The 27,519-nt window shown below is 41.6% G+C and overlaps 1 protein-coding gene across 1 annotated transcript in view; it reads right to left on the bottom strand.

Moving 5' to 3' along the window:
• Window positions 1-27,519, bottom strand: part of LOC108518805 (formin-1-like) — a 297,109-nt gene that overhangs the window by 166,936 nt on the left and 102,654 nt on the right. Inside the window, exon 5 of the mRNA XM_017857448.1 lies at window positions 20,922-21,097. Within this exon, the coding sequence (XP_017712937.1) occupies window positions 20,922-21,097 (176 nt within the window). The remainder of the gene's footprint in view (window positions 1-20,921; window positions 21,098-27,519) is intronic.

The following is a 27,519-nucleotide window of genomic DNA, read 5'->3' as shown; positions in this document are numbered from 1 at the left end:
CACTTCTGGCTAACTCCGTACTCCTTACAGGACAACGTAATTTGACTATAATCTTTTTCCACCTAAAAGAATCACTAACAGGCAACTAGGATTCACTTTGGGAGGAAACCTGGAAAGAAATACAGCCGCACCATATTTTATATTAAAATGCAAAACCCAATTCTACATACACTTTTGGAATCAGAGGGGCCATCCGCTGGCTTTGACTTGGACCGTTCAAACACAGCTCTTAGCGACTCCTTCTCATGTCTCATCTTGCGCTTGAGCGCTTCCAGCTCAGAGGTGTCGGCTGTGGTCCCCTTTCTGGGGGGCCGGATGAATAAGGCTTTAAAAGCCTCCAGGGCCGTCTCTGGCGGCTTTGGCTTGACCTCACCACCCTGGGTTTGGGCTACTCCAGGGCCGCTCTGGCTCTCTCGATCCGCGTTGCAGCCCATCTCTTCTCTCCTGGGCGACTCAGGGTCTGCTCCCTTTGGTTCAGTTTTGGGTATGTCAATGTTGAGCAGCAGAGAGAGCTGCTCCAGGAGAGTGGGAGTGGCCTTCGGCTCAGCTGCTTTCTCCTCAGTCTTCACTGTCTGTGGCCCTGCCTGCACTAAGGACTTCTGCACAGGCTGGGTCAATTTGAGCAAAGCTAAGTCCCCATCCTTCGGTTTAATTTCAGTGAGGGTCTCTCCCCGCTCAGCGGTAGCCCCCTTCTTCAGCACACGAAGCCCACTGAAAAAAGCTGGAAGTTGGAATGACTTCTCTCCAGAGGTTTCTTTTTTAGAAGAGGCACTCTCAGTGACACCAACACTCGAATTCTCGCTTGTTACTGCAGGTAGGACTCGGGACCCTTCTTCTCCCACCTGGCCCTGGCTGGGGCGATACTCTGTCTGAAGACCACCATTGCCAGCTTCCAGTTTGCTGCTTATCTCAGGTGGAATCCTCTGAGGATCTTCTGTACAGAGCTCTGCACCGTTCATCTCCCCAGTGACAGTATCTTCCCTGAAACCTCCTGGGTTTTCCTGGGACTCCTGCAATGGCTCAGATAAAACAACACTAGGGGACTTTGGGCCATGGGTGCTGCTTCCCTCCTCTGGCTCCTGGCCACCGTCATCAGAGTCAGAATCACTGGTGGTGTGCACGAGGGTCCCACGAACACAAAGGACATCGTCGTTTGTCCCTTTCCAAGTAGAGAGGGGAAGCAGCTCTTGAGCAAGGAGAGATGTCCCTGCTTCTTTTCTCTGACTTCCCTCTGATTCTGTCTCCACCCTTGCAGTTTTCTCATCATTTCCGAGGTCAGGTGTAACCTCAGATTCTGCTTCCTGTGGATCCAAGCCATTGCTGGGATCATCCTGCTGAGATGTGGGATCCGCGTCTAAACTGTGGAATGCTTTTAGCACAGCATCTTCCTCTTCTGGATTCACAGATTCCAACTTACTCGTAAACCCAAACAGGGATTTCATAGAGAACTTACTCAGGATCGACTGAGCCACTTCAAGTCCGACTTCAGGTTTTGCTGGTTCTGAGACATCACTGCCATCCAGAGAATTATCAACGTTCTCCATGTCTCAGTAATGCCCTTGGTGGAAGTTCTGACTTGTGTTACCTTCTCCGGCTCTCTCAGTTTATCCAGTCCATCTGCTCTTAATTCACAGGACAGAGAGCAACAGGAACCGGCAGTTAGGCTGTCAGCCACACAGCAAACACACTTGGTCTCTTTCAGGCCACTGTGCCCTCCTTCCAGTTTGTGCGATGATGGTATGCCAGGGTAACTGGGAAAAGCCTGGGGAGTCTAAGCCCAGAAGCAGCCGAGACCGCGCACCTTACTACACACGGACCAGGGACGCTGCTCTTCTGAAACTTCCGTATTTACCCGGGGACAAAAGCCTTTTTGTCATAGGGAAAGTCAGCCTGCCCTGTAATCCCAGCCCAGGACTTCACGAGGAGCTCCGCCCCAGGCCGGCGGTTCTCCTGGTGGCATTCAACTTCCTCATTGGTGAGCAAGCAAAGGCTTCTGAAAGTGCTGAGCCGGCAGGCTGATTCTGAAGGAACTTAAGCCACTGCCCAGAGAAGCCTAAGGGAATCAGAAGTGAATCAGCAGAAAATGACTGAAATACTTCTGACACAGGCCTTCTTTTTCATCTGGATTATGATCAGAGAGGCCTGGGGCATCCAGGCCAAAAAACTAGCTGTACACCCAGATCAGCAGCCACTTACAACGCAGCAATCAAGGAAACGAATTAAAGAAAGCAATCGATCACCTCAAAAGTGCCTAGAACTCTCAAAGCAGTTAATTTACTGCCCTTTAAGCTTTTTTTTTTTTTTTTTTTAAGTGCTTTCTTCCGCTTCCCTGCAGGTTTCATCTGGAATGCAGATTTTAGCTGCTGAAGCCCGTGAGGGAAAACCCACACGACTGGTTTCAGATGAATGCTGTTTTAGCTCTGCCCTGGCTGTCTCAGTGCTCTACAAACAGGTACTAGGCAAGCACGCCCACCACACCCAGCGTCCACCAGCAACACGGTGGCAGAGTAAACAGCCCAGGCTCGGCAGGAATGATTACCCTCTACACTCCCTATGTCAACCGCAGGCTTCTTTCTGCTCAGCAGCTGTGACTTCCCGGCTTCCTTAGAAACCCTGGCAGCATGCCGGGCACGGTGGCTCAAGCCTGTAATCCCAGCACTTTGGGAGGCCGAGACGGGCGGATCACGAGGTCAGGAGATCAAGACCATCCTGGCTAACACGGTGAAACCCCGTCTCTACTAAAAATACAAAAAACTAGCCGGGCGCCTGTAGTCCCAGCTACTCCGGAGGCTGAGGCAGGAGAATGGCGTGAACCCATGAGGCGGAGCTTGCAGTGAGCTGAGATCCGGCCACTGCACTCCAGCCCGGGCAACAGAGCAAGACTCCGTCTAAAAAAAAAAAAAAAAAAAAGAAACCCTGGCAGCAGCAGGACACCCCTTTGGCCTTTGGTGTCCCAGCCAACTGAATGAAACCTGGCATGACACAGTGTCACACACAACCAACCCTATTAGACAAAACAATGCAAAGATCCCCAAGGATCCGCATTCCCCTGAAGGGCAAAACATCTGCAAAGTCTCTATCAGTCAGATCTCTATGACAGACCCAATTTGCCTAAACAAAAACAGCACAAACAAAAACAACCTCCAAACATCAGCCCAGGGTAGTTTCTACCACACTATTCATATGCTGGGAAGCTGGCACCAAAGAATGGGGGTAAAAACTGCAGCCCTGTTTCCTAGCTGCATAGCTGCCTCTTGGGACAGCTGCCTGTCTACCTGAAGGGCTCAGCGTTTTTCAAATCCAGTCCCACTCAGCAGGCATGCAATCAGTGCCTGAGATGGACAGGACACTGTTCTGGATGGAGAGGCAAGTCAAACTGGCTTAACAGTAATTGCCATCTCTCTTTGAGCAAAGGTCCAAGACGACTGCGGTCAAGTGTTAAACACAAACAGTAATTCCTTCTGCAAAATGGAAATGGTAGCCATAAGGAAAATGACAGTCTTGCTTTATCTGCAAGAAGGGGTGGCTACATGTCACATATTGATAACTTGAGCTATGTTCTTCAGCACTAAAAACAATCTAAGTATTAATACTGAGAAATTCTGATTCAAAAACACATTTCTAGCAATGTATTCAAAAGGAATGCTCACACAGATAAAAACATATCATTGCATCCCACCAACCACTAAGGGAAAGTAAAACACTTTCTAAATCTTGATTTGATCTTGTTTTTAAAACAGGTACTTCTCTGTTTGCTCCTGATCATAGTATTTTCAGGGATTATTAACTGAGGCACTTAATCAAAAAGTCACCAGGACACTGCAGAAAAATTCAATGGTGTCTTTTAAGTCTCAGAACAAGCTTCTTGTCTAGAGGAAATACCCATTGATTAAAATCAGACATCTGCTTATTCAAGAAGGAAATCATCACAACAACAGATGATAAGATCAGTCTTTTTTTTTTTTTGAGACAGAGTTTCGCTCTTCCTGCCCAGGCTGGAGTGCAATGGTGCGATCTCTGCTCACCGCAACCCCCGCCTCCCAGGTTCAAGTGATTCTTCTGCCTCAGCCTCCCGAGTAGCTGGGATTACAGGCATGTGCCACCATACCCGGCTAATTTTGTATTTTTAGTAGAGACAGGGTTTCTCCATGTTGGTCAGGCTGGTCTCGAACTCCCAGCCTCAGGTGATCCGCCCACCTGGGCCTCCCAAAATGCTGGGATTACAGGCGTGAGCCACTGCATCTGGCTTAAGATCAGTCTTCTTACGAGCTATGCAGATCATCCAGTTCTAACACGGCAGGGGGCAGTGGGAGATTGCACGTATTTGGTCTTTTTGTTTTTATGAACTGAAAAGACTCAATTTTCTCAGACATAACTAATTCTTGATTTCTGGAATAAGCTTCCAGGCCCCTCTATAGATTTGGGCAAAATATAACAGATGCTGGAAGGGGTTACTGACCCTTCTGCACCATGGCATGGAGCAGAATTATAAGGTTTCAGTATCCCCTCAATACTCACAGATGCCAAAACAATTCCATGGAAAGTGGGTCAAGTCTTTGGTCCCAGGAGATTATTTGATTTCATCCCCTTGGCTCTAGGTAAGTAAGGTATTATTAGGCTCATTTTTAAAGGTAAGCAACCATAGCTAGAGAAGGTAACCTGCCAAACTTACACAGCCAGTAAGTGGGGAATAACATCATCTAATATTTAAGGGCTGACCATGTGCCAAGCACAGGTTTAGGTGCTCCACACATATTAACTCATTTAATACAGATAACAACCATATTGTGAGTTGTCATTATTATTCTCTTTTTCCTGCTAGAAAACTGAGGCACAGAAAGATTAAATGGCTTGCCAGTCCACAGGAACGGTGGATGGTGGAAGTATAATTTGAATCCATGCAGTCAGGCTCCAGCATCCACACACTCAATCACTCTTCTCAAGCCCAGAGCTCCACTTTCTTCCTTAATAGAAGACCACACACAGCTAAGTCTTGAGGTGCAAAGGTTTCAGCCCAGTTCATCGGTGGTCTTTAACTGGGATGTGAGGTATATTTTATCCTCTTAAATGACACAGAAGACGAAATTCACCAAAAATAAATAAATAAATAAATAAATAAATAAAACAATCTTATACTGAGGATGACCATTCTTTTCTTTTGCATAACTTGGGGAAAAATTTACAAGTTTTCTTAAAAAAAAAAATAGAGGAAGAGTGAGAAAAGAAAAATCAAGCCTATCTACCTACCACAGAAGAGACACAGAATCCTCTGGGCTCAAACATATCAAGGTTTTCCAGTTTGCCCCTACCATTCCCCTTCATTTATGAAGCATGACTTCTATTAAAAAGACTTCTTCATCAATGTCATTAATGAACACCAACAATGAATGAGACTGTGAGGACATAAGAATGAAGACACCCCTGCCTTCCACCTCCATGAAATGTCTAGTTAAGTTGGAGGTATCTATTCAGAAAGAGGAGACTCTCTGTTTATAGACTGTAACCAAGGACTTTATCCCCCAGGTTCCGTCTGATAGTAATAGCTGGACCTAAAACAATTCTGAATGAAAGCCAGCAGTGACCATCTAAATATGAACACAAGTAAGAGGAGCACGGTAATTCAAAGAGATCTTTTGAACACTCTTTCAAGTCACTGGTTCTCATGACCATAAGAAATGTTACCTCTGCTGGTCACTCAGGGAGCAAGAGTGCTTCAGATTATAATATTCAAATAAGCAACCGACAAATTGAATCTAAACTGGTCTTGAAAAATGAATCTCTTTAAAGCTTTAACATTTTCAGGGAGGGAAATAATCACTTTTCTTGGACATTATCTCAATTATCTAATTATGTGCTGAAATAAGCACTTACTACACACAACCAGTGGAAGCAAAGGCTTTCGTTCTTTAAAACCTGCTCCTACCTCAACTGACTCTCTTTTGTCCTAGCCTCAAGGCACATTAACTCTCTAACTGCCACTTCCGTGCAAAAATGATTTTCACCAAAAACACACACACACACACACACACACACACACAAACCACCTTATACGGAGGATGACCATTCTCTTCTTTTACGTAACATGGGGAAAAATTTACAAAAAATAATCTGTACCAGATGAAAAATGATCCACCTCAGACAACACAGGTTTGAACTGTATGGGTTCACCTGTGTTTTCAACCAAAAGAAGATGGAAAATGCAGTCTTCATGGATGTGAAACCTGCAGAGATGAAGGGTTAACTTTTCAACTTTTCCTGTAAGTGGATTCCCAGAGCCTACTGTGGGACTAGGTATGAGAGGATTTGGGTATATGGGTGATCAATCTTCCAAGCAGATGGAGGGACAACTTTAAGTCAAAGGACACATGAAAAATAGGTAGCATTTGACCGACATAATAGTCTGTTATAACTCATTAAAAACAATCAGTACCTAGCTACTTAAAAATGTGAGCATAATACTTGCGCAGAATTTACTAGCAGCGAATTCTTCACGTTTCTCCCATCTCACCGTCCTCTCAGCTGTACAAAGATTGAAGCTGGAGCCAATTGTACCTCATGGCACAAAGAATATCAGTCTAGGCTGGGTACAGAAGCTCACACCTGTAATCTCAGCACTTTGGGAGGCCGAGGCAGGCGGACTACCTGAGGTCAGGAGTTGAAGACCAGCCTGGCCAACATGGCAAAATCTTGTCTCTACTAAAAATATAAAAATTAGACAGGCATGGTGGTGGGCACCTGTAATCCCATCTACTTGGGAGGCTGAGGGAGGAGAATCACTGGAACCCATGAGGTGGAGACTGCAGTGAGCCGAGATGCATCCCCCTGCACTCCAGCCTGGGCAACAGAGCAAGACTCCATCTCAAAAAAAAAAAAAACAAAAAACAAAAACAGAACATCAGTCTAATAAGTGGATACCTGGTGAGATAAGAACAATTGCAACAAAAGGCACATTATCTCCTACAGGCAGTAGAGCTCAGCTCCTTGACTTTCCTCATATTAGGAAATTAGCAATAAAATTTTTTTAATGTCATTTTGCAAATATTGGACACTATGGGGAAGAAACTTCCTAAGGGCCCCCTTATTCTTTGTAGCACTTCTCGTGATTATTCAGTTTGGATAATTCACCCCCATATTCTCATCAGACTTCAGAAAGGTAAGGTGAAAGTAAAGTAAACAGGATCGCATTTCACTGTTAGGCTACTTAATTGTCATGATTCTCCTTGTCCAACTTATTTCAAGTTCTGGGCCTGATTTTAAAGACAAACTGCTTCTAGCTTCCCAAAGTAGTTCAAATAGCTTCACGTGAAAACTGTTTGAAACAAAAAGTAGAAAGGAGTTAAACTTAGTAAGGGTAAATAAGAGTGGGGAAACTACTTCTGCAGGTGAAAAAAGTTAAGAGCAATGGACTGGGAAAAATAAGTTCTGAATAAAGATACGGGCGGGTTAATGGGTGAAGACCTCGTTTTTTGGTTCAGGAAGTGTGTTTTAATTCAACAAATGGCATCTTGGACAAAAGGGGAGAGCTGAGAAAATTGTAACATCACAAGGAGTCAAAAAATATCTGTAAAATGAGGTGTCGTAGAAAAGGAGTACAAGAGTATGGAATAACTTGGGTAGAATCAAGTTGTTGGAAGGTTGAATGGGACCTCAGAAATTTTAGAAATTATCTAGCTTTGCGTTTTTTTTCTTTTTTTTCAGACAGGGTCTTGCTCCACTGCCCAGGCTAAAGTACAGTGTCACAATCACTGCTCATGCAGCCTTGACCTCCCTTGCTCAAATGATTCTCCCACCTCAGCCTCCTGAGCACCTGGGATTATAGGTGAGTGTCACCACGCCCAGCTACTTTTTGTATTGTTTGTAGAGACGGGGTTTCACCATGTTGTGCAGGCTGGTCTCAAACTCCTGGCTTCAAGTAATCTGCCCGCCTCAGCCCCCCAGTGTACTGGGACTACAGGCGTGAGCCACTGCTCCCGGCCTGGCTTGACTTTTTGTTTTAAAGGCGAAGACATTTGAGGTCAAGGGAAGCTAAACAACTGGTACCAGTTCATACTGCTCAAGTGCAGCACCCAGAAGGGAAAAAAAGCATCCCATCTCCTGTTCACCCACATCCCATCGCCTGCTGCTATGCTGTGGGGTCTCACCTTCTTCCTGAACAGCATCTTCGTCATGCTCATTTTCCGCATCTCTGAAATGGAGACAACACCTTGCTTCTACCTAATTCACCGGAATGTAAGGCCAAACGAAAAACAAAGCCAGAGATACCCTTAAACTTCTAGTTTTAGTAGCACTTTCCCTGCCTTCCTGCTGTGGCGTTCCTCTGCCAAAGCAACGCTTACAACAGCCTCTCCGGATCACCCCATCAAAAGCCTGCAGCTGTTTTTACTAATTGGTTAAAAAGATAACAGGCAGCACCTGCCTCTTGCAAGGACCCATCCCACTGATTAAGGCCTTTTTTCTGTTGAAAAGCAAGTATTTCTGAGACTGGTTCCACTGGGCAGCATCAAAGCTTCTGTGGAAATGGATTGAATATCGATAACAAACTAGAAGAATCTACAAGGAAAGGAGAAAGGCTGGGACATCTTGCGAAGCTTGAAGAAAGGAAGACAGCAGGGGGTATGTAATCTTACAATGATCAAGAAACATGGGCAGTGTGCAGAGTTAAGAACAGGCCCTCGGCCTGGTGCAGTGGCTCACGCTTGTAATCCTAGCACTTTGGGAGGCTGAAGCCGGCGGATCACTTGAGGCCAGGAGTTCAAAACCACCCTGGTCAACGTGGCGAAACTCCATCTCTACTAAAATTCAAAAACTTAGGCGTTTTTGAATTTGGTGGTGGTGTGTGCCTGTAGTCCCAGTTACTCAGGAGGCTGAGGCAGGAGAATCGCTTGAACCTGGAAGGTGGAGGTTGCAGTGAGCCGAGATGGCACTACTGCACTCCAGCCTAGGTAACGGCAAGACTCCATCTCAACAACAACAAAGAACAGGCCTTGAGTCCTGGGCTCATGCCATGCTCCACTCCTACAAGAGGCTGAACCTGGGGCAAATTATATCTAAGCTCCCTGTGCTGCAGCTCCCTCACCTGGAAACTGGTAAGAACAGTTCCTAGTTCATGAACTGTTATGAGACATACACTATTACATGTTTGGCCCTCATCAATGACCTGCAGTAAGTAGGATATGTTTTCCTAGGAAAAGAACAGCTTCCTCAGGAACATCAACCCTCATTTAACAGACTTTTTTGGCATTCTCATTAAAAACAAGTAGTTACTGATGAACTAACAGCCCAAGCAGGAAGTTTTCTTCTCCCAACTCCGATACATGCACTTGCGCAGAAGGGCTACATACAACACACCTCCGCACACCCCAGCCGCAACCATGCCAAAAGGACACTGAGCTCCAAAGAGAATTCTTCCAAGGGTTCCCTTTGGGTGTTTCAGGGCCAGTGTTTTCTGGATTGGATTCTTCCATCTGTGTCAACTGAAGACAGTAATTAAACTTTCCTCAAGTGGCCACTGCATAAGGTGACAAAGTGTGCCCCGTTCTTTACTTTGTTTCCCAAGCTCCAACATGATTTTTAAACCAACTCAGTTGTGAGAAGAAAAAAAAAAATCCATGAATGTGGTTTCCTCCATCTTCTTCTCATGAGAAAAAGCATGCTGAAAATGACAGTAGGTGCGTCCTAGCACTGAGATGTTCCCTTCTTTGGGGAAGGACTGTTCGGAGACAATGAGTAAGCCTGGGTCCTCAGTAGCACAGCACTAGCCATTTAATTTATTTATTTATGTTTGGTTTTGGGTCAATTCATTAGACTTCAAAGTGTTGCTTCATTACAAATGAAATAAAAGATTACAGACATGAAAATCAAGTTTGAAATAGTTATTACGTTACTGGTTAGAATCTTACTTCCAAATATTTCTAAGACTCGGTTGTTCCACCAACCAGTGTCAAAGGTCCCCTAGAAATGGATTTAATATCCATGACAAAGTAAAATAATGTAAAAGGGGAAAGAAAGGCTGTGACTTCTGAAGCTGGGGTGGGTGGGATGAGGGCTGGTGAGTAGCACTCTTTAAAGTACAGAATTTCCTGGAATGTGTTGCAGAAGAGTTTTGAGCTTTTCCAAAGTGAAGGCGTAATAGTGGTGTTCCATATGGCTAATGACAGCAGAAGGCATGGAGTCTATGGAGAAAGCATTTCATTGGGACTAAGTTGCTCCTGATAAAAGATGAGGACCTGGAATTTATTAGACTACTTATGCCTATTGCTGCCTACACTCCCTTCTTCCCATGCAGTAAAACGAGGCAGTTCATGGCTACAGCTATAACTTTTTCTTTTCCTTCTTTCATTTTTTTAAAGTAAAAGTTATCTTGAGAATATCAGTTCGAACTCCAAAGATCCAAGTATCATTTAAAAATATTTTTAAAGGGGACAATAGAAAACCTAGGGAAGGTGGGGATTTACCTAAAAGAAAATGAAGATGGATGAGAGGAGCATGCATGCTGTTCCAAGTAGGCACCATGCTGGGTTCTTCATGCAAGTTTTCTTGCACCCTAATCCTCTCCGTAACTCTATAAGAAAGATGCCATTAATTGCATTTGACAGATTATTAGTGTCCAATGAGTTTCTGCCACAAAGCCAACATTTGCACTGGATCCATCTGATTCTAAATGTTTGTTCATGACAATAAATCAAAAAAACTATTTTATAATAGTTTTCTTTCCTACGGAAATATAGGAAGGGAGGCAAAATAGATCACCTGGTTACCCAGAACCACATGGCTCCTGAAATTTGAAGTTTACAAAAGGTAGAAAGGTCGCAAATGAATCCTGAATCAGTAATGATTCTTTGACCCTAATGCCCACATGATTAATTCAGACATTTAAAGAGAAAACTGTTGAAACAAATGTCAATGCACTAAAATTACAAAGGAGAAAGTAAGTCAGGCATTGCCACAGCTATGATCCAATTCTTTTTTTGAGATGGAGTCTTGCTCTGTCGCCCAGGCTGGAGTGCAGTGGGGCAATCTCAGTTCACCACAACCTCTGCCTCCCAGGGCACAAGCCATCTTCCCACCTCAGCCCCCTGAGTAGTTGGGACCACACGTGCATGACACCACGCCTGCCTAATTTTTGTTCTATTTTACTTTCCAGAGATAGGGTTTGTCTATGTTGCTCAGGCTGGTTTCAAACTCCTGGGCTCAAGTGATCCATCCACCTTGGCCTCCTAAAGCATTGGGATTATAGGTGTGAGCCACTGTGCCCGGCCCATCCAAGTATTAAACAGTTAAAGAGAGAGCAGAGAAAAAGTAGAGGCAACAAGCCTATGTCTTTGAAGAGGGACGTATTGGGGTTTAGCATGAAATACTACTAGTCACAAACTAGCCTTGTCACTTGAGGCAGGTTCTTTAACATCTCTAAGATAGCATCCACGTGTAAAATGAGAAAAATAATACTTAACTCATTGAATAGTTCAATAATTAAATGTGCTGATATTCTTAACACAGTGCTTGCTTGATTCCCCAGATGCTAAATAAATGTGACCATCATTATTATGGAGCACGTGCAGGTGGTGGGGAGGAACCACGTTTCCACAGTTTTGAAATGTATTCACTATTGCCTCCGTGTGGTACACCATTTTAATTGGAGATTTAAATAAAACAAGTACATCTAGGACTACTGTCATTTTCAACACTTTAAAAAGCCTCATGAAATATTCTGAAGAAATGCTATAACAGTTCCTAGAATCAAAGTCACATACTTTCCATAGCTGGAGAAGGAAAGTTTATGATGTTCATGTGCAAGACACTAGTGGCTGCAATCCTTCATGCAATTGAGAAATAATGATATTAATACATTGGAATTGCTTAAGTAAAATCTGTAAAATCCAAAAGGCAACAGAAAAGCAACTAGGCCAGAAAAACCAGAACTTTATGTTAATATAGGAGTATTCACAGTCAGTACGTAAAGGCTACTGCATTTCAAATTCTAAATAGCTCATATGGGATTGTAATCTTAACCACAAATTCCCACCTTCATCCTGGAGAGAGAGAAGAAGAAAAAGCTTTTCTGAAAGACACGCATGGAGCACAAATGATGTACGTAGTAAGAGACCAAGGTTGGAAGACACCATGTGAGGCTCACAGCACTCTAAGTTTAGTGAATGCAGACACAACTTTAAGCTTTTCAGACAGAAAAATGAGGATAAAAAATTGGAACACATCCAAAGGGGGCAAAAAACAATCATGTGAATTTTAGAGAAAATCAAGTATTTTAGTGGCAATATTCCAATTCACTTAAATACAATTCTTAGACAAATTCTTCATCATTTTATGTAAAATTCAGTTCTATTCTGTGACCTCTCTGGCTTTGAAAGTATAATACAGAGTTTTCTCTGCATATACCCTCAAGAGTCCAAATTTTATATGAACAGCTATGATATTTCTCATCAGAATAGGAGAACAAGAAATAAGAATGTGTGTTATCAAGATCAAAGAAAAGCAAATTTCACAGTTCCATTAAACATTAAGGTGATGCAATAATTTATCCAGGCTTATTATTCTTTTTATTTTATAAAGAAACCTGAGGCTGGGCACGGTGGCTCATGCCTATAATCCTAGCACGTTGGGAGGCTGAGGAGGGAGGATCACCTGAGATTAGGAGTTCGAGACCAACCTGGCCAACGTGGTGAAACCCCGTCTCTACTAAAAATACAAAAATTAGCCGGGCGTGGTGGCACCTGCCTGTGATCCCAGCTACTCGGGAGACTGAGGCAGGATAATCACTTAAACCTGCCAGGTGGAGGTTGGAATGAGCTGAGATCGTGCCACTGCACTCAAGCCTGGGTGACAGCGTGAGACTCCATCTCAAAAAACAAAGCTGAGCTGAACTGTTACCAGATTTGCCATTATTTTTCAATTTGTAGAGAAATGTGAGAACTGGTTTAAGAATTTGTGATTAGCGGAAAATAGAAATTCTATTTAAACCTAACAATCCTTCACACTAATTTCAAAATTTGCACTAATTTGAGAGATAGTTGGTTAACTTCCATGTGAATTAGGAAATAAATCAGATTACTTTTCTTTCAACTGCTTTATCATGACTTAAAGTGATGAGGAATTTGTAGAAAACAAAACAAAATTATTTTCCAAATTGATCAATAATTCATCCCTTCCAACTGTTCTTTTCATCTGGATAATTTCTTGATGACTTATCATACCACCAACTGACACATGATCCCTGTCTCTCAAATTATTTTTCTCTCTCACACACATACACACTGACATGTACTCACACATACACAAATGAACACACTCCGTCAGGAAACAAGCTACTTTGATATTTTTAAATTCACTTCACTTGCAAGTACCAGTCACATTGTCAAAAATATTCTCACGATTTGGGTAAGCCATTCCTAGGGCCTGTAGCTTTAAGTGGTAGACTCTTCTCAGCTTACCGCAACCTCCGCCTCCTGGGTTCAAGCTATTCTCGTGCCTCAGCTTCCCGAGTAGCTGGGATTACAGGCATGTGCCACCATACCCAGCAAATTTTTGTGTTATTAGTAGAGTTGGAGTTTCTCCATGTTAGCCAGGATGGTCTTGATCTCCTGACCTCGTGATCCGCCCACCTTGGCCTCCCAAAGTGCTGGGATTACAGGCCTGAGCCACCGCGCCCGGCCTGCAAAGTGTTTTAAAAGCTGGCATACAAAATCCTATTTCCAGAGAGTAGTGCCACCAGGATATAATCCTAATGACTATTTACCTGTTTCTGTTTTCATATCTTTGATTTCAATTTCAGGCCATACCTCTTTCAGTGTCTTTTCTATCCACCCATGTCTTTGTTTATAGACACATTACAAACTATTCTCCATGGTGAGCATTCCTCTCCACTGGAATCTTCAGGAGAACTGCATTTGTAATAAGAATTTAGGTCCCAGTGTTTCTCTAGTTTCTGACTCTATTCAATTGCCTTTGATAAATCTGGTTGAAAGTGCCATAGGGACCTGAGATGTATGACTAATGGTAGCTCCTAGTTCAGTGGAACATAAGAAACTGCCCCTTCAGGCTAACTTCTTAATATTCATGTTCTAAATGGGCACTCTAGGGTGACTGAGGTTTTGTCATATATAGATGCTACCCAAGGGCAATTCACGCATTTGGATCTTGCTTCAAAAGTAATTATCTAGGGTTGACGGAGTTAGTTAATAAAATATAGGATACCCAGTTAAATATGAATTTCAGATTTAAAAAAATCATTTTGTGGTATAGGCATGTCCCATACAATATTTGGAAACCCCACGGCCCAAAAGTGGAGCTGGCAGAGCTTTGGGTTCAGTCTTTCAAGAGTTTTGCAGTTTGCCCATAATAGTCTATAGAATTTGCTTGACCAGGACTTGCAGGATCATCACCCAAACAGAGCTTCCCTACACAGCAGTCTAGCATCTACATCATAGTACTAGTTGTGTGATATACTGATATAATGAGAAATATACTGTGTATTTGGTCTTCCTCTGGCTCCTGGTCAGAACTTCTAAAACCCTCGTAACTTCCTAAGTGATAAGAGCCACAGAAGTAGTCATAATATTTGGATATACTCAAATATATTCAAATATCTATAGAAGTTGTAATATTTGTTTTTTGTCCTCAGCTTCTGAAACAGCTCAGAAACAATAAATGTGAAAGGGGCATCTTTTGTTATTCAGAACAAGCCCCTTTCAATTACACTTGAGCTTATGTTATGAGGTGACTTTTAGAGGATGGGAGGCTGGTTGCCAAGGAAACCAACCTTGTGATTAGGTGGTTGGCATTTTGGGTCCCAACAACTCGCCTCCAGGAGGGTAGAGAGGCTGAAGGTTGAGCTAATCACCAATGTAATGAAGACTGCATAAAAACCCTACCCAAAGAAGTTCTGTCTCCATAGGGACAGAAGCTCTTGTGCTCGGGACCCTTCCAGACCTCATCCTATGTATCTCTTGATCTGGCTATTCATTTGTATCCTTTAAAAATATCCTTTGTAGGCCGGGCGCGGTGGCTCAAGCCTGTAATCCCAGCACTTTGGGAGGCCGAGACGGGCGGATCACGAGGTCAGGAGATCGAGACCATCCTGGCTAACATGGTGAAACCCCGTCTCTACTAAAATACAAAAAACTAGCCGGGCGTGGTGGCGGGTGCCTGTAGTCCCAGCTACTCGGGAGGCTGAGGCAGGAGAATGGCGGGAACCCGGGAGATGGAGCTTGCAGTGAGCCGAGATTGCGCCACTGCACTCCAGCCTGGGCAACAGAGCGAGACTCCGTCTCAAAAAAAAAAAAAAAAATCCTTTGTAATAAATTGGTAATGTCAGAGATGTTTGAACCACAGCTACTGCATCTTGAATAGGGGATGGGTAAAATAAGGCTGAAACCTGCTGGGCTGCATTCCCAGTAGATTAGGCATTCTTAGTCACAGGATAAGAAAGATGGTTGCCACAAGACACAGGTCACAAATATCCTGCTGATAAAACAGGATGTGGTACAGAAGCCAGTCAAAACACACCAAAACCAAGATGGCTACAATAGTGACCTCTGGTCATCCTCACTGCTCATTACAGGCTAATGATAACACACTCCCACCAGTGCTATGACAGTTTACAAATGCCATGGTAGTGTTGGAAACTTTGCTTATATGGTCTAAAAAGGGGAGGGACCCTCAATTCCAGGAAATTCCCACCTCTTTCCTGGAAAACTCATGAATAATTCACCCCTTATTTATTTAGCATATAATCAAGAAATAACTATAGGTATACTCAATCATGCAGACCATACCACTGTGCTCTGCCTATGGAGTAGCCATTCTTTTATTCCTTTACTTTCTTAGTAAACTTGCTTTTACTTTATGGACTTGACCCAAATTCTCTCTTGTGCAAGGTCCAAGAACCCTCTCATGGTGTCTGGATCAAGACCCCTTTCTGGTAACAGTAAGTTAACTGCTTCCCTGGGTTGTACAAGTTATCCTAGCAAATTATTGAACCCGATGAGGGGGTCATGGGAACCTCCTATTTGTATCCAAGTTGGACAAAAGTTATGGGTAACCTGGGAACCCACTACTTGTGATTGGCATCTGAGGTGTGGCAGTTTTGTGGGACTGAACCCTTAACTTGCGGGATCTGGCTACAATTCCAAGTAGATCGTGTCAATTGAATTGAATTGTGGGACACCTGGTTGGTGTCTACAGGGAACTGGAGAATTGCTTGTTATGAAAAGCACGTACACCTGGTCTCAGAACGTCAGCAGTGTAAGGGTAAAGGAGGTGTTTTGTTTTGTTTTTCATTTAGTTTGTTAAATAGATGCTGCCCAGAGTGTCTCTAGTGTTTGTCCTACACCAACCCCACCTCCTGCCATTCCCGAAGGAACCCCCGAGTCTTCTCATAGTTTAGTAGCTAAAAGATGAATGCCCAGCTAAATGAGGGGACTTAGTAACAGCCCTAGCCTTAATGCCAGTGTCCATCCTGACTCATGGATGCCAAACTCCCACCAATTATCTCAAGTATGAAATGTTTTAGCTGTCATCACGTACTAATGAGAGTCAGTGTAGCCACAGAAAAAAGCTTAGGAAAGTAACATCCTGATGGTGATGCTGCAAGTCAGGTTTAAAACTGGAAGCACGGCAGTGCTGGTCCAACGTCTAAGGCCGATCGATGTATTGCTTAGAGTCTAAAGCCCACCAGAGGAAAGGGGTTTTTGTGAGCTGCTAGTCATTAATAGGACACTAAGTTTTTCTTCCTTTTTTTCACTTTTTTATTTCTATAAGCTATTGGGAAACAGGTGGTGTTTGCTTACATGAGTAAGTTCTTTAGTGGTGATTTATGAGATTTGCACCCATCACCCAAGCAGTATACATTGTACCCAATTTGGAGTCTTTTATAGGATACACATTTGTTCTAAATAAGTAGAATCCTTTCAGATAGAAACCTTACCTAGAGTATCAATATTTAAGCATATAAGAGTCAAATTACACTGTCCAAAGAGGGGAGAAGGGCTTGGAGGTGAGGAAGGAAACACAGGGATCAAAGAAAAAAAACAGTTGAATCAGAAAATAATCAAAAGAAACGATTTTAGTTTTATAATTCTGATTAATGAAAAACTAAGCAACGTATGAATATATACTTTTCAATGACAGTATTTATATATACAAATATATATTTATATATCACACATGTATTTATACAAATATATTAAAATTATACATATATACAGATGCATAATTTATGTATCACATATATGTAACATACATAAATATATAAAACCCATAAAAGGCTAGTTCAGGATATGGACATTTTCATATAGTGATAAATAACCAAAACCTAAAATATTATAGAAAAGAATCCACCCCCTAGAATTTTATCATAAGGAAATAGTCCTAAATAATGGGAGGGAAGGGTATAGGAAAAATTGTGTGTGTGGTCATGCTATTTTATTTCCAAATAGTGGTCCTATTCCAAAACTGGAAACAACTTCAATATCCAATAATGGAGAAATGATTAAATAAATTTTAGCATACCATTTCGTGGAATATCACTCAATCGCTTAAAACACATCTATAATGAACTTGTAACAGCCTGGATAAGCAATGTAAGAGTAATTATTTCAAAAAGAAAAGGAGACCAGGTGTGGTGGCTCACGCCTGTAATCCCAGCACTTTGGGAGGCCGAGAGAGGCGGATCACGAGGTCAGGAGATCAAGACCATCCTGGCTAACATGGTGAAACCCCGTCTCTACTGAAAATACAAAAAAATTAGCTGGGCGTGGTGGCACACGCCTGTAATCCCAGGTACTCAGGAGGCTGAGGCAGGAGAATCGCTTGAATCCAGCAGGTGGAGGTTGCAGTGAGCCAAGATTATGCCACTGTGCTCTAGCCTGAGTGTCAGAGCGAGACCCCATCTCAAAAAAAAAAAAAAGAGAGAGGAGGTTATAAAATATGGCATGCTTATGTGTTTCAAAAAAGTCTCTCATTGAAAAACAAACCATACTTAGTGAAAAAATACAAAGAAAATTTATCAAATTGTAACAGTCATCTTAGCTGCTAGGATTATGAGGTTTGTTTTCACTGTAACTATGTATTTCAAATTTTCTATAAGGATGGTGTAGGATATTTATAATTGTAAAAAATTAATCATTTAATTTACAGAGGAAAAGGAAAACCAGAAATACAAAGTTTAGCCAATTTAAAAAATCACATAAACACAGAATTTTTTTTTAAACACAGAAGAAAAATAAAGTAGCTTTTCAAAATCTACTTCAGCACTGTTACACTGTAGATCTGCTGTTTGCAGCAAATGCAACTTAAAGTAATTCACCAACAGATGTCACTGTTACACTTCCTACTTTAAGCATATCTCTCGAGACGCACAAATTTACGTAGGGGAACAAAATCAAAACCTTTANCATTGAAAAACAAACCATACTTAGTGAAAAAATACAAAGAAAATTTATCAAATTGTAACAGTCATCTTAGCTGCTAGGATTATGAGGTTTGTTTTCACTGTAACTATGTATTTCAAATTTTCTATAAGGATGGTGTAGGATATTTATAATTGTAAAAAATTAATCATTTAATTTACAGAGGAAAAGGAAAACCAGAAATACAAAGTTTAGCCAATTTAAAAAATCACATAAACACAGAATTTTTTTTTAAACACAGAAGAAAATAAAGTAGCTTTTCAAAATCTACTTCAGCACTGTTACACTGTAGATCTGCTGTTTGCAGCAAATGCAACTTAAAGTAATTCACCAACAGATGTCACTGTTACACTTCCTACTTTAAGCATATCTCTCGAGACGCACAAATTTACGTAGGGGAACAAAATCAAAACCTTTACTAATTCTCATGCCATCTCCCGCAGGACTGCAGCTTTCTCATCTTTCAGCTTCATTTCTAAACCTCCTTTTGTAATACCTGAAATGCTGAATGCTGTTCTAAAATGACATGCGGTGACCATGGTTTTATGGTTATGAAAAACACAGGGTTCTCCTGCTCTTTGAATGCCACCCATGTGAACATCACAGATTTAACCCACACTCGTCAAACACATGGTTCCAGGTCTGAAAGTAATGAGTTGGAGAACACAAGATTGTCAACAGGCATTAAAGTTAGTGGTTAAAAAAAAGAACAAGTGCTTCTTAGATTTCTGGTGGCTCACCTCATCTGTGACAGGAAACTGGATGGGTAAAGAGGGATTGCAGAGAATCACAATAATCTGGTCAATCCTATCAGGCCATCTAAATGTGGAAGTAGCTGAACCCCAGCCCAGTGCTTTCTAAGGAGAAGTCAATACTTCTGTGTCAATGAAAACAAGAATGAATAAGAAAGGAGAAGGCAGGTAGATGTATGGCTCATGCCTGTAATCCAGCACTTTGGGAGGCTGAGAGAGGGAACATTTTCAAGTCAGGAGTTTGAGACCAGCCGGGCCAATATGGTGAAACCCCACGTCTACTAAAAATACAAAAATTAGCTGGGTGTGGTGGCTCATGCCTGTAAGCCCAGCTACTCAGGAGGCTGAGGTGGGGGACTGCTTGAACCCAAGAGGCAGAGGTTGCAACAAGCCAAGATCCTGCCACTGCACTCCAGCCTGAGCAACAGAGCAAGACTCCACCTCAAAAACACAAAGCAAAACAAAACAACAACAAAAAACAAACCAACAGAAACAGAGAAGGCTAATTTTTTTGAACTAAAAGTAGATCTATCATTTGATCCTGCAGTCCCACTACTGGGTATCTACCCAGAGAAAAGAAGTCATTATACAAGAAAAGATATTTGCACATGCATGTTTATTAGCAGTAAAATTTGCAAAAATATGGAACCAGCCCAAATCCCCATCAATCAATGAGTGGATAAAGAAAATGTGGTATGTGTGCGCGTGTGTGTGTATATATGTATATATATGTGTGGGTGTATATATATGTATATACATACTGCGTATGTATATACATGTGTATACATATACACACACACATATATACACATATACCATGGAATACTACTCAGCCATAGAAAGGAATGAAATAATGCCATTTGCAGAAAGTTGGGTAAAATTGCAGACTATTATTCTAAGTGACATAACTCAGGAATGGAAAACCAAACATTCTATGTTCTCACTCGTAAGTGGGAGCTAAGCTATGAGGACGCAAAGGCATCACAATCATACAGTGGACTTTGGGGACTTGTGGGAAAGAGTCGGGGGAAGCGAAGGATTAAAGACTACACATTGGGTACAGTGTACACTGCTCAGATGATGGGTGCACCAAAATCTCAGTAATCCCCACTAAAGAACTTACTCATGTAACCAAACACCACCTGTTCCCCCAAAAACCTATTGAAATAAAAAAAATTAATTAAAAGAAAATTGCAGAGGTTATTAAAAGAGAACAAAATTTTAAAAAAGAGAAAGGAGAAGGTTATGTTTTTTTAAATGCATCATCCTATATTCTGCAGATTTTCTGCCAACCTATCTACCTGTTACTTGAGCAGCTGGGGAGAAAGGTTCATGAATATGGAAGGAAGGCAGAGTATTTGGATTTCATTTGAGAATCCAGAGCATATCAGTTGGCTTACCTATGTTATTCACAAATTTTTAGTAAAAGGATATTAAGTAGTGACTCGCAATCAGTGGGTACTCCCACAGTGAGATTTAGGCTACAAAGCTAATGAACAGAGTGCTCTGGAAACACTCAGATAAATGACAAACACAGTCACTCCTAGACAAGTTGCTGGTTACTTTCTAGTGTACAAGTTTCAGATCACTAAGCTGCATCTTGATTTTCTGCAACCCACTGATTTTTTTAAACAATGACTCATACACTAAATGCAGCTTTATATACACAATTTACATTAAATACATATTAAATGAGCCTCTGTTGACCACGAAGAACCACAGCACAATCACAAAGATTTCTACTTACATGGAGATCCAAGTACAATTCGCTTCTGTTTGATTTCTCCCTTTCCTCATGAAGCAAAAATGGACAGGCTGGTCCCGCTCTGTAGCCCAGAACCCACGCGCCTCCATCTCTGCTGGGAAGGTCTTTAGGTGTCTGCTCATTGAAGCCATCCCAGGGAAAGCCCTCAGAGGAGATACCTAAAACAGACACAGAGAAGGCCATCAGTGACATGGCAGCCAAATAAATAAATAAAGCCCTATTTGGGGAACTCCTACGTAGACTTCTTCATACTAGCTCTTACTTTGCTTTCTAAGTTATATTTTTAAGAGATTGCTTTCCTTCAAAAGTATTTCTCCCGACAATTTCTAAATCACACCAACCAAAAATTACAACATATGCCCTCATCCCCAGTTTGAAAAGATAAGTCTATTGACTGTACTCTATGCCCCATATTCTTGATTACAGGTTGCATATGGGTCATTCTATCTCATAATGAAATCAGAGGAGCTGGGGGACAGAAGTCAGGAGGTCTAGCCTGTGGCTTTCCTACAGTTCCTAAACAGTGTCATCTGAGCCAAGTTACTAATGTGTGTGTTCTTCAGGGCAGGAATGGTGCCTTCTTCATCTTCATTTCTGGGAATAGAATTATTATGCATGGTGCATACAGGACTTGGTCACTTTGTTGAATGAGTGAGTAGTGCATGAGAAACCTATTTGGGATTCCATTTTGTCATCTCTAGAATCAAAGTTATTAGTCTAGCTCATTCTAACCTAAACTGTAGGCAAGTAATAATAGGATGATAATCATTAACTATGTGCCAGACACTGTTTTTAGCTCTGTTCAATTTTTATGATAACATATAGTTAGGTATCATTAGTGTTCTCATTTTAAATGGAGAAACTGAAATACAAAGAAGTTAAGCAATTTGCTTAAAATCATAAAATCAGTAAATGGTTAACCTAGGACTTGAACCCAGGCAGTTAAACAACAGAGGGTCGTGCTTTTAATGACTACACTATGGCCTCTGCCTGACATTCTGTTCTCAAAATAGCAATATGTGTTCTACAACAAAAGGACTTTACTACAGTCAAATCAGTGAGAAAAGCTACATACTGTTATCTCTAAAAGAACCATGATTCGTGTTAGCGTATTAAAGACCTTGGGATGTCCTTTAGTACAGAAAACCTAATTCTGTATCATAGGGTTTTCCAAACTCATTTGGCCACAGAATCCATTTAAAGGACACCTGCTAAATGTGTCGCAAGCCACTTAATATTGTACTGGAACATAGTTTGGAAAATACCAGATTAGATCACTTCTAATGTTTCACATAGCACTGAAGTTCCTAGTCCTCTTTTAATTCCTGGTAAGCAACCTCGGCAAAATTTTAAGCAACTAGGCAGAAGTTAAAAGTTTAGGCTCAGGGTATTTTGCAATAGAGATCACTGTTGAATATATGATAGCGTGTTTATTACACATAATCCCTGTAAGAGTCTGTCTGGCAGCCACCCAAAGCCAACCAATGGCTTCTACCATGCTGAAACCTGACTTACACGAAACTAGAGCTGAGAGTAAGTCAGCTCACAAAGGACCTGCAGGATAGCATGCTTGTATTAGAGTATCATTTTAGAAAAAAATGAAAACATCTAAGGTTTGGCTGTTGTTTGCCTGTTGGGTATGTTAGTTTTCAATCACACTTCAAAGTGGAAGGTGATGCAGGTCACAGTGTGTCTACAGTTACCCTCTAGCAGGCTGTCCACAAAACACCTTTCTGCAGCCACTGAGAAAAATGAGAGTCCAGGGCTTCCCCAGTCTATGCTCACCCCTGCAGACACAGTTGTCTAGGAAGAGTATACCTAGGCTCTTCCTTGATCTGGGCCAGATGCCTTAGAACAAGTGCCTTTCCAGTCAATCCCCTTGCTACCCACTGTCTACAGACAGTCCTCTGGGCTTTCATTTAGAGTCTCATGTGCTTTGGAGTGACCCACTTCTAGTCTCAAGACAGAGGAATGAACTAATGCCTAAGGGAACCTCAGGGAGAAGGCACTCTGCTTAGTACCTTTGCTTTATGTTCATGTTGACTCTGAGGAAGATAGTACTGGTTATACTGTAACAGATGAAGAAATTAAAGCTCAGACCCCCTTTAACTTCTATTTATATCGCTCATCCTCCTCCTGGACTATTTCTGTTCGCCTTTGTCATAAATCTTTTAAAATTTACAGTATACTCTCACTGTACTACCTCATCTTCCAAGATGTATTAGTTACTAATCTTCCAAGATGTATTGGTTACATCCCTCATTTTAAATCCCTCAACCTTTCATTTTTCTTTTGAAGTAGGTGCTGGCTTTGGGGAAACTTTGCACAGAATAATAAACCAATATAAAACATAATATATATCACACAACACAATGTACAACACCTGAGGTCAGACATCTGTATCATCAGAGGCACATTGTCTGGTGAGTATAAGTTCATCATTTAGGTACAAGAGAGTGAAACATTCCCATAATAACAAGGATTTGGGGTCTTGGATGAAACACACATGCGTGCATATTTATGCAAACACACATGCAAACCCCTCACACACCTGCAGTGGCTATGCAATACTGCATTAATGAGGTGAGGTGTGCAATCCAAATCACTCTCTATACAGAGGGAAAACAATGTCAAGGTGAAAGTTGTCTGCTTTCTGGAAATGGTTTTGGTTTTAAAGAGTTACTTTCTAATACCTAAGGTTTAACCAGACAATATCCCTATGAAGGAAACATGCAAGGTAAAACCATGATGCAGAATAATTTTGGCAAGAATCATTTGGACAGAAAAGGACCATAAGTAACATAAAACTGAAATAAGTAACATAAAACTGTTATTCTCAAAAGTCTGACAAAGTAGGTTAGGACAAATGACAAAGTCAACATTCTGATGACTGTAACGTATTTATAAAATAATTTTGGAGTGGAGAGTTTGAACGACACAAACACAACTTTTTTAGTCAAAAATAAAGCACAAGTCTGTATTTATTAAAATGGGTAACACCCAAAGTAGTCCCTCCAGCTGAATACATTTAATAAAAAAGAAAAGAAAATCATCTGAAATTAGATAAATATATTCTGTCAAAACAGTCAACTGTCATTTAATTTTCTGATACAAACAGATTTGGGGGTGTTAGATCTTTAGAGAATATTTTGTGAAAACCTGAATCGGTCTTATCAGTTTAAACATGTGTCTTTCCCTTTCATGTGCACATTACAAACCTGTCTTGTACTCAATATTTTGTTTCTCAAAGACATTTCAACAGCTTGATCGACCACACATACACACACAGGTTATTTGTACAGCTGACCACGGTTAATACAACGTATAGCACAGTCACAGTAAAGGTAGGGTGACTTACCTTGGAACCACTTTGGAAGTCTGTGCTTTTCAAAACCATTCACATGACGAGCTGCACTTCCTGATGCTAACCTACAACATCAGACTGAGGTTTTGCTGTCAATTATCAAAACAACAGAAGCAGACAGAATGGAAAGGTAGTAATATGCCATTTAAAACGGGGCAGTGTCCACAGCTCATCTTTCCAAAATGGGATCAGTCTGTCTAGCAGGGGTACACTGGATTATGGTTCCCACTGTTTCACTCCCTCCCTGCAATATGATCATGCACTCACGGTCTTTTCTGGTATATTTCCCCTGCCACGTGACTTGCTTTGGTCATCTGAATGTAAACAATGTGACAGTGTGCCAATTGTGGGCCAAGGCCTTGAGACGCACGGTGTGTTTTCATGCCCCCGCCTTGTGCTTCTGCCCTCACCATGAGACGAACACGGTCCTCGGGAGCTTCGAATGAAACCTGGAACGTCTGACCTAGGCACAGTCCTGCAAGCCTGGAGCCAAGCTCAGTCAAACCCAGGCCCAATCGAGTGAACCTGAGCCAACTACCAGGCCAGTGCATAAAAACAATAAATATTTATTATAAACCACTGAGATCTGGGACCTCTTTGTTGAAATAGTTGCCTCATACACTATCATGTCTGCTCCTGCTAGAAGCACTGTAACGATTGAAGACATTAAACCTTTTCAGCTGAAGACGTAAAGACGACAGTGTTTTTGTTTTGTAATTTGTACTGAAAAGAATTATTCAATGTACTGCAAGGATTTGAAAAAGGAACTGAAAACTCATGGCACACCCATGTACTCATTCATATACAAACTACATTTTATTAAACAGTTAACCCTATTTACCAGACATTGTCTTTACTCATCTAAAGAATATACATATAAAAATATACCAATTTCCTAAAGGAAGTCTGTGAACATGCTATGTAACCAGCAGATCTGGCCAAAAGTCCCCAAGGGACAAAATTACAGTGCCTTTTAGGCTGCTTCTTCTAATTCTCCCATCACACCAAGCCCTCACTTGACAGCAGTGATGAAATGGTTATGCATCCAAAAAGAGGACAGAAAAAACGAAAACCCTAGGCTTAAAACTCTCCTGAGTTTTGGCTCCCGTGCTGTAGTGCCCAAGGCCATTCATCTTACTTGACATAAAATAAACCCTACGAGGTGAAGTTTTCTCAGCTGGGAATATCAGAATTGATATGTACAGGTGGACAGGTTGTCTTCCATTATGTTATTCAAACGTGTACTTACAAGCAAGAAAGACAGCAATCTAGACGTGTAGCTAATGGAAAGTGACACTGCTAAGTTCTTGTAGAGTGGGTGTGTGGCTGTGTATGTAATCACTCATGTCTATATCTAGGAAGAGAGAGGTGTGGCAAAAGTATAGTCTCATGGCTGCTACCTGTCAATTAGAGATCAATGCTCACTAATGCAACTACCCCTCATTCTCAGCAGTGTTAAATGTCACAATGTCACCAAACCAGCTAGGTAGATAAAATTCTGAGGAGGTGTGGTATCTGTCCACCCCAGCCTCTAACGCCTCACTGGAAGTATGTGGGGAGAGAAATGATGAATGAACAAAGATGGACAGGTGGAAGGTGTGGCCGGTCAGAGAAAGGCAGATGGCAAATCAAAAACTAGCAGAGAGTGGGGAGCAAGCTCTGTCAGTCTGAGCATCGATGAGGAAAGCATCCACGGCCATCAAGCAACTGCAATGTAGTTTGCACTTCCAAAATCATGCTTAAATTCAAATAAAACAAAATTTACAGTTGGAAGGAATCTTGTATATCTCCCCACCTACATGCTCATTTTAGAGTTGAAAGAACTGAAATCCATGAAGATCGCAGTATTTCCAACATGCCAGCTAGCAGCAAAGGCAGAACTAAAATCTACGTTCTTTATGCTATTTAGAGAGGCATATTATTGCCAGTCCCCAGATGAGAATATTGAGGGCTAAGAGAGAAGTAGATGTGAACAAGTTAAAGAGCGTGGGTACAGGGCTTTAACATGTGGGCTAAATTCCTGGCTTTGACCTTTACTAATTCTTTGACCTTGGTGAAATTACCAAAACTCCCCGAGTCTTTATTCCCTCATCAATAAAATGAATATAATAAGAATATGCCTGATATTGAACTAGGCTCACAATTATTTTCTTTCAGACTTTTCCTGTGCTGGGGGATAGATAGATTTGATGGAAGAAGCAAATAATTTCCTGTTTTAAGTAAAGAAATCTATATACAATGAGGGTATATCCAACATCACACAGTCATGTGAAAGGCTATTTTTTTGTCAGAGAAGATAAAGAGAATAACAATAAGGCTTGTAAGAATTCAGCTGCACTATTGTGCAGCAGATCCTAAATCTGTTCATGTTCCAAAAATAGAATTCACGTCATCAAATGCAACAGCTCCAAGTAAGTGGCTGATCATCTCTGGAAACAACAACTCCTCAGGGTCATTCATAGATACGCTTTGATATACTCCTTCCCAGAAAGTCAAACATAGGAGCCTAGAGCCATGAATGAAACTATTTATAGTCATGGCTTTAAGTGAAATAGCATTTTAAGGAAGTATACATACATATCTCTTATGATTATTGTATTAACCTCCTTCCACGGTTTTCTCCTGTGGAGAACACTAGTTGAGGGGTGTATATTACTCAAGCTAGGAAACTTATTTGTGGCCATAGTGACACTGGATATTTTCACACTTGAAAAACAGGGCGCAAATGATGGCAAGAATGGATAGACCACCGAGGTAAGGTGTGATGCAGAAAAGACCAAGGAAAGAACAAATTGAGGAGGTTGCAGGATTCACTGACACATTAAAAGCCTCCGTCTATTCTCAGATAATAAATGCTCAAAACATTAGTTGTTAATACTTCAAATACTTAAGTGATCCAAAAATTTTTGTATGTTTGGTTATAAAGAATATGACCGGGTGCAGTGGCCCACCCCTATAATTTCAGCACTTTGGGAGGCTGAGGTGAACAGATCACTTGAGGTCAGGAGTTCGAGACCAGCCTGGCCAACATGGCGAAACCCCATCTCTACTGAAAATACAAAAAGTAGCTGGGTGTGGTGGGAGGTGCCTGTAATCCCAGTTACTTGGAAGGCTGAGGCACAACCCAGGAGGCAGAGGTTGCAGTGAGCTGAGACTGTGCCACTGCACTCTAGCCTGGGCAACAGAGTAAGACTCTGTCTCAAAAAAAAAAAAAAA

The sequence above is a fragment of the Rhinopithecus bieti genome, unplaced genomic scaffold, assembly GCF_001698545.2.
Source record: "Rhinopithecus bieti isolate Rb0 unplaced genomic scaffold, ASM169854v2 scaffold_44948, whole genome shotgun sequence".
NCBI classification, from domain to species: Eukaryota; Metazoa; Chordata; class Mammalia; order Primates; family Cercopithecidae; genus Rhinopithecus; species Rhinopithecus bieti.
Note: the sequence above shows the minus strand (reverse complement) of the source record. Positions and strands in the feature narration are given on the sequence as shown.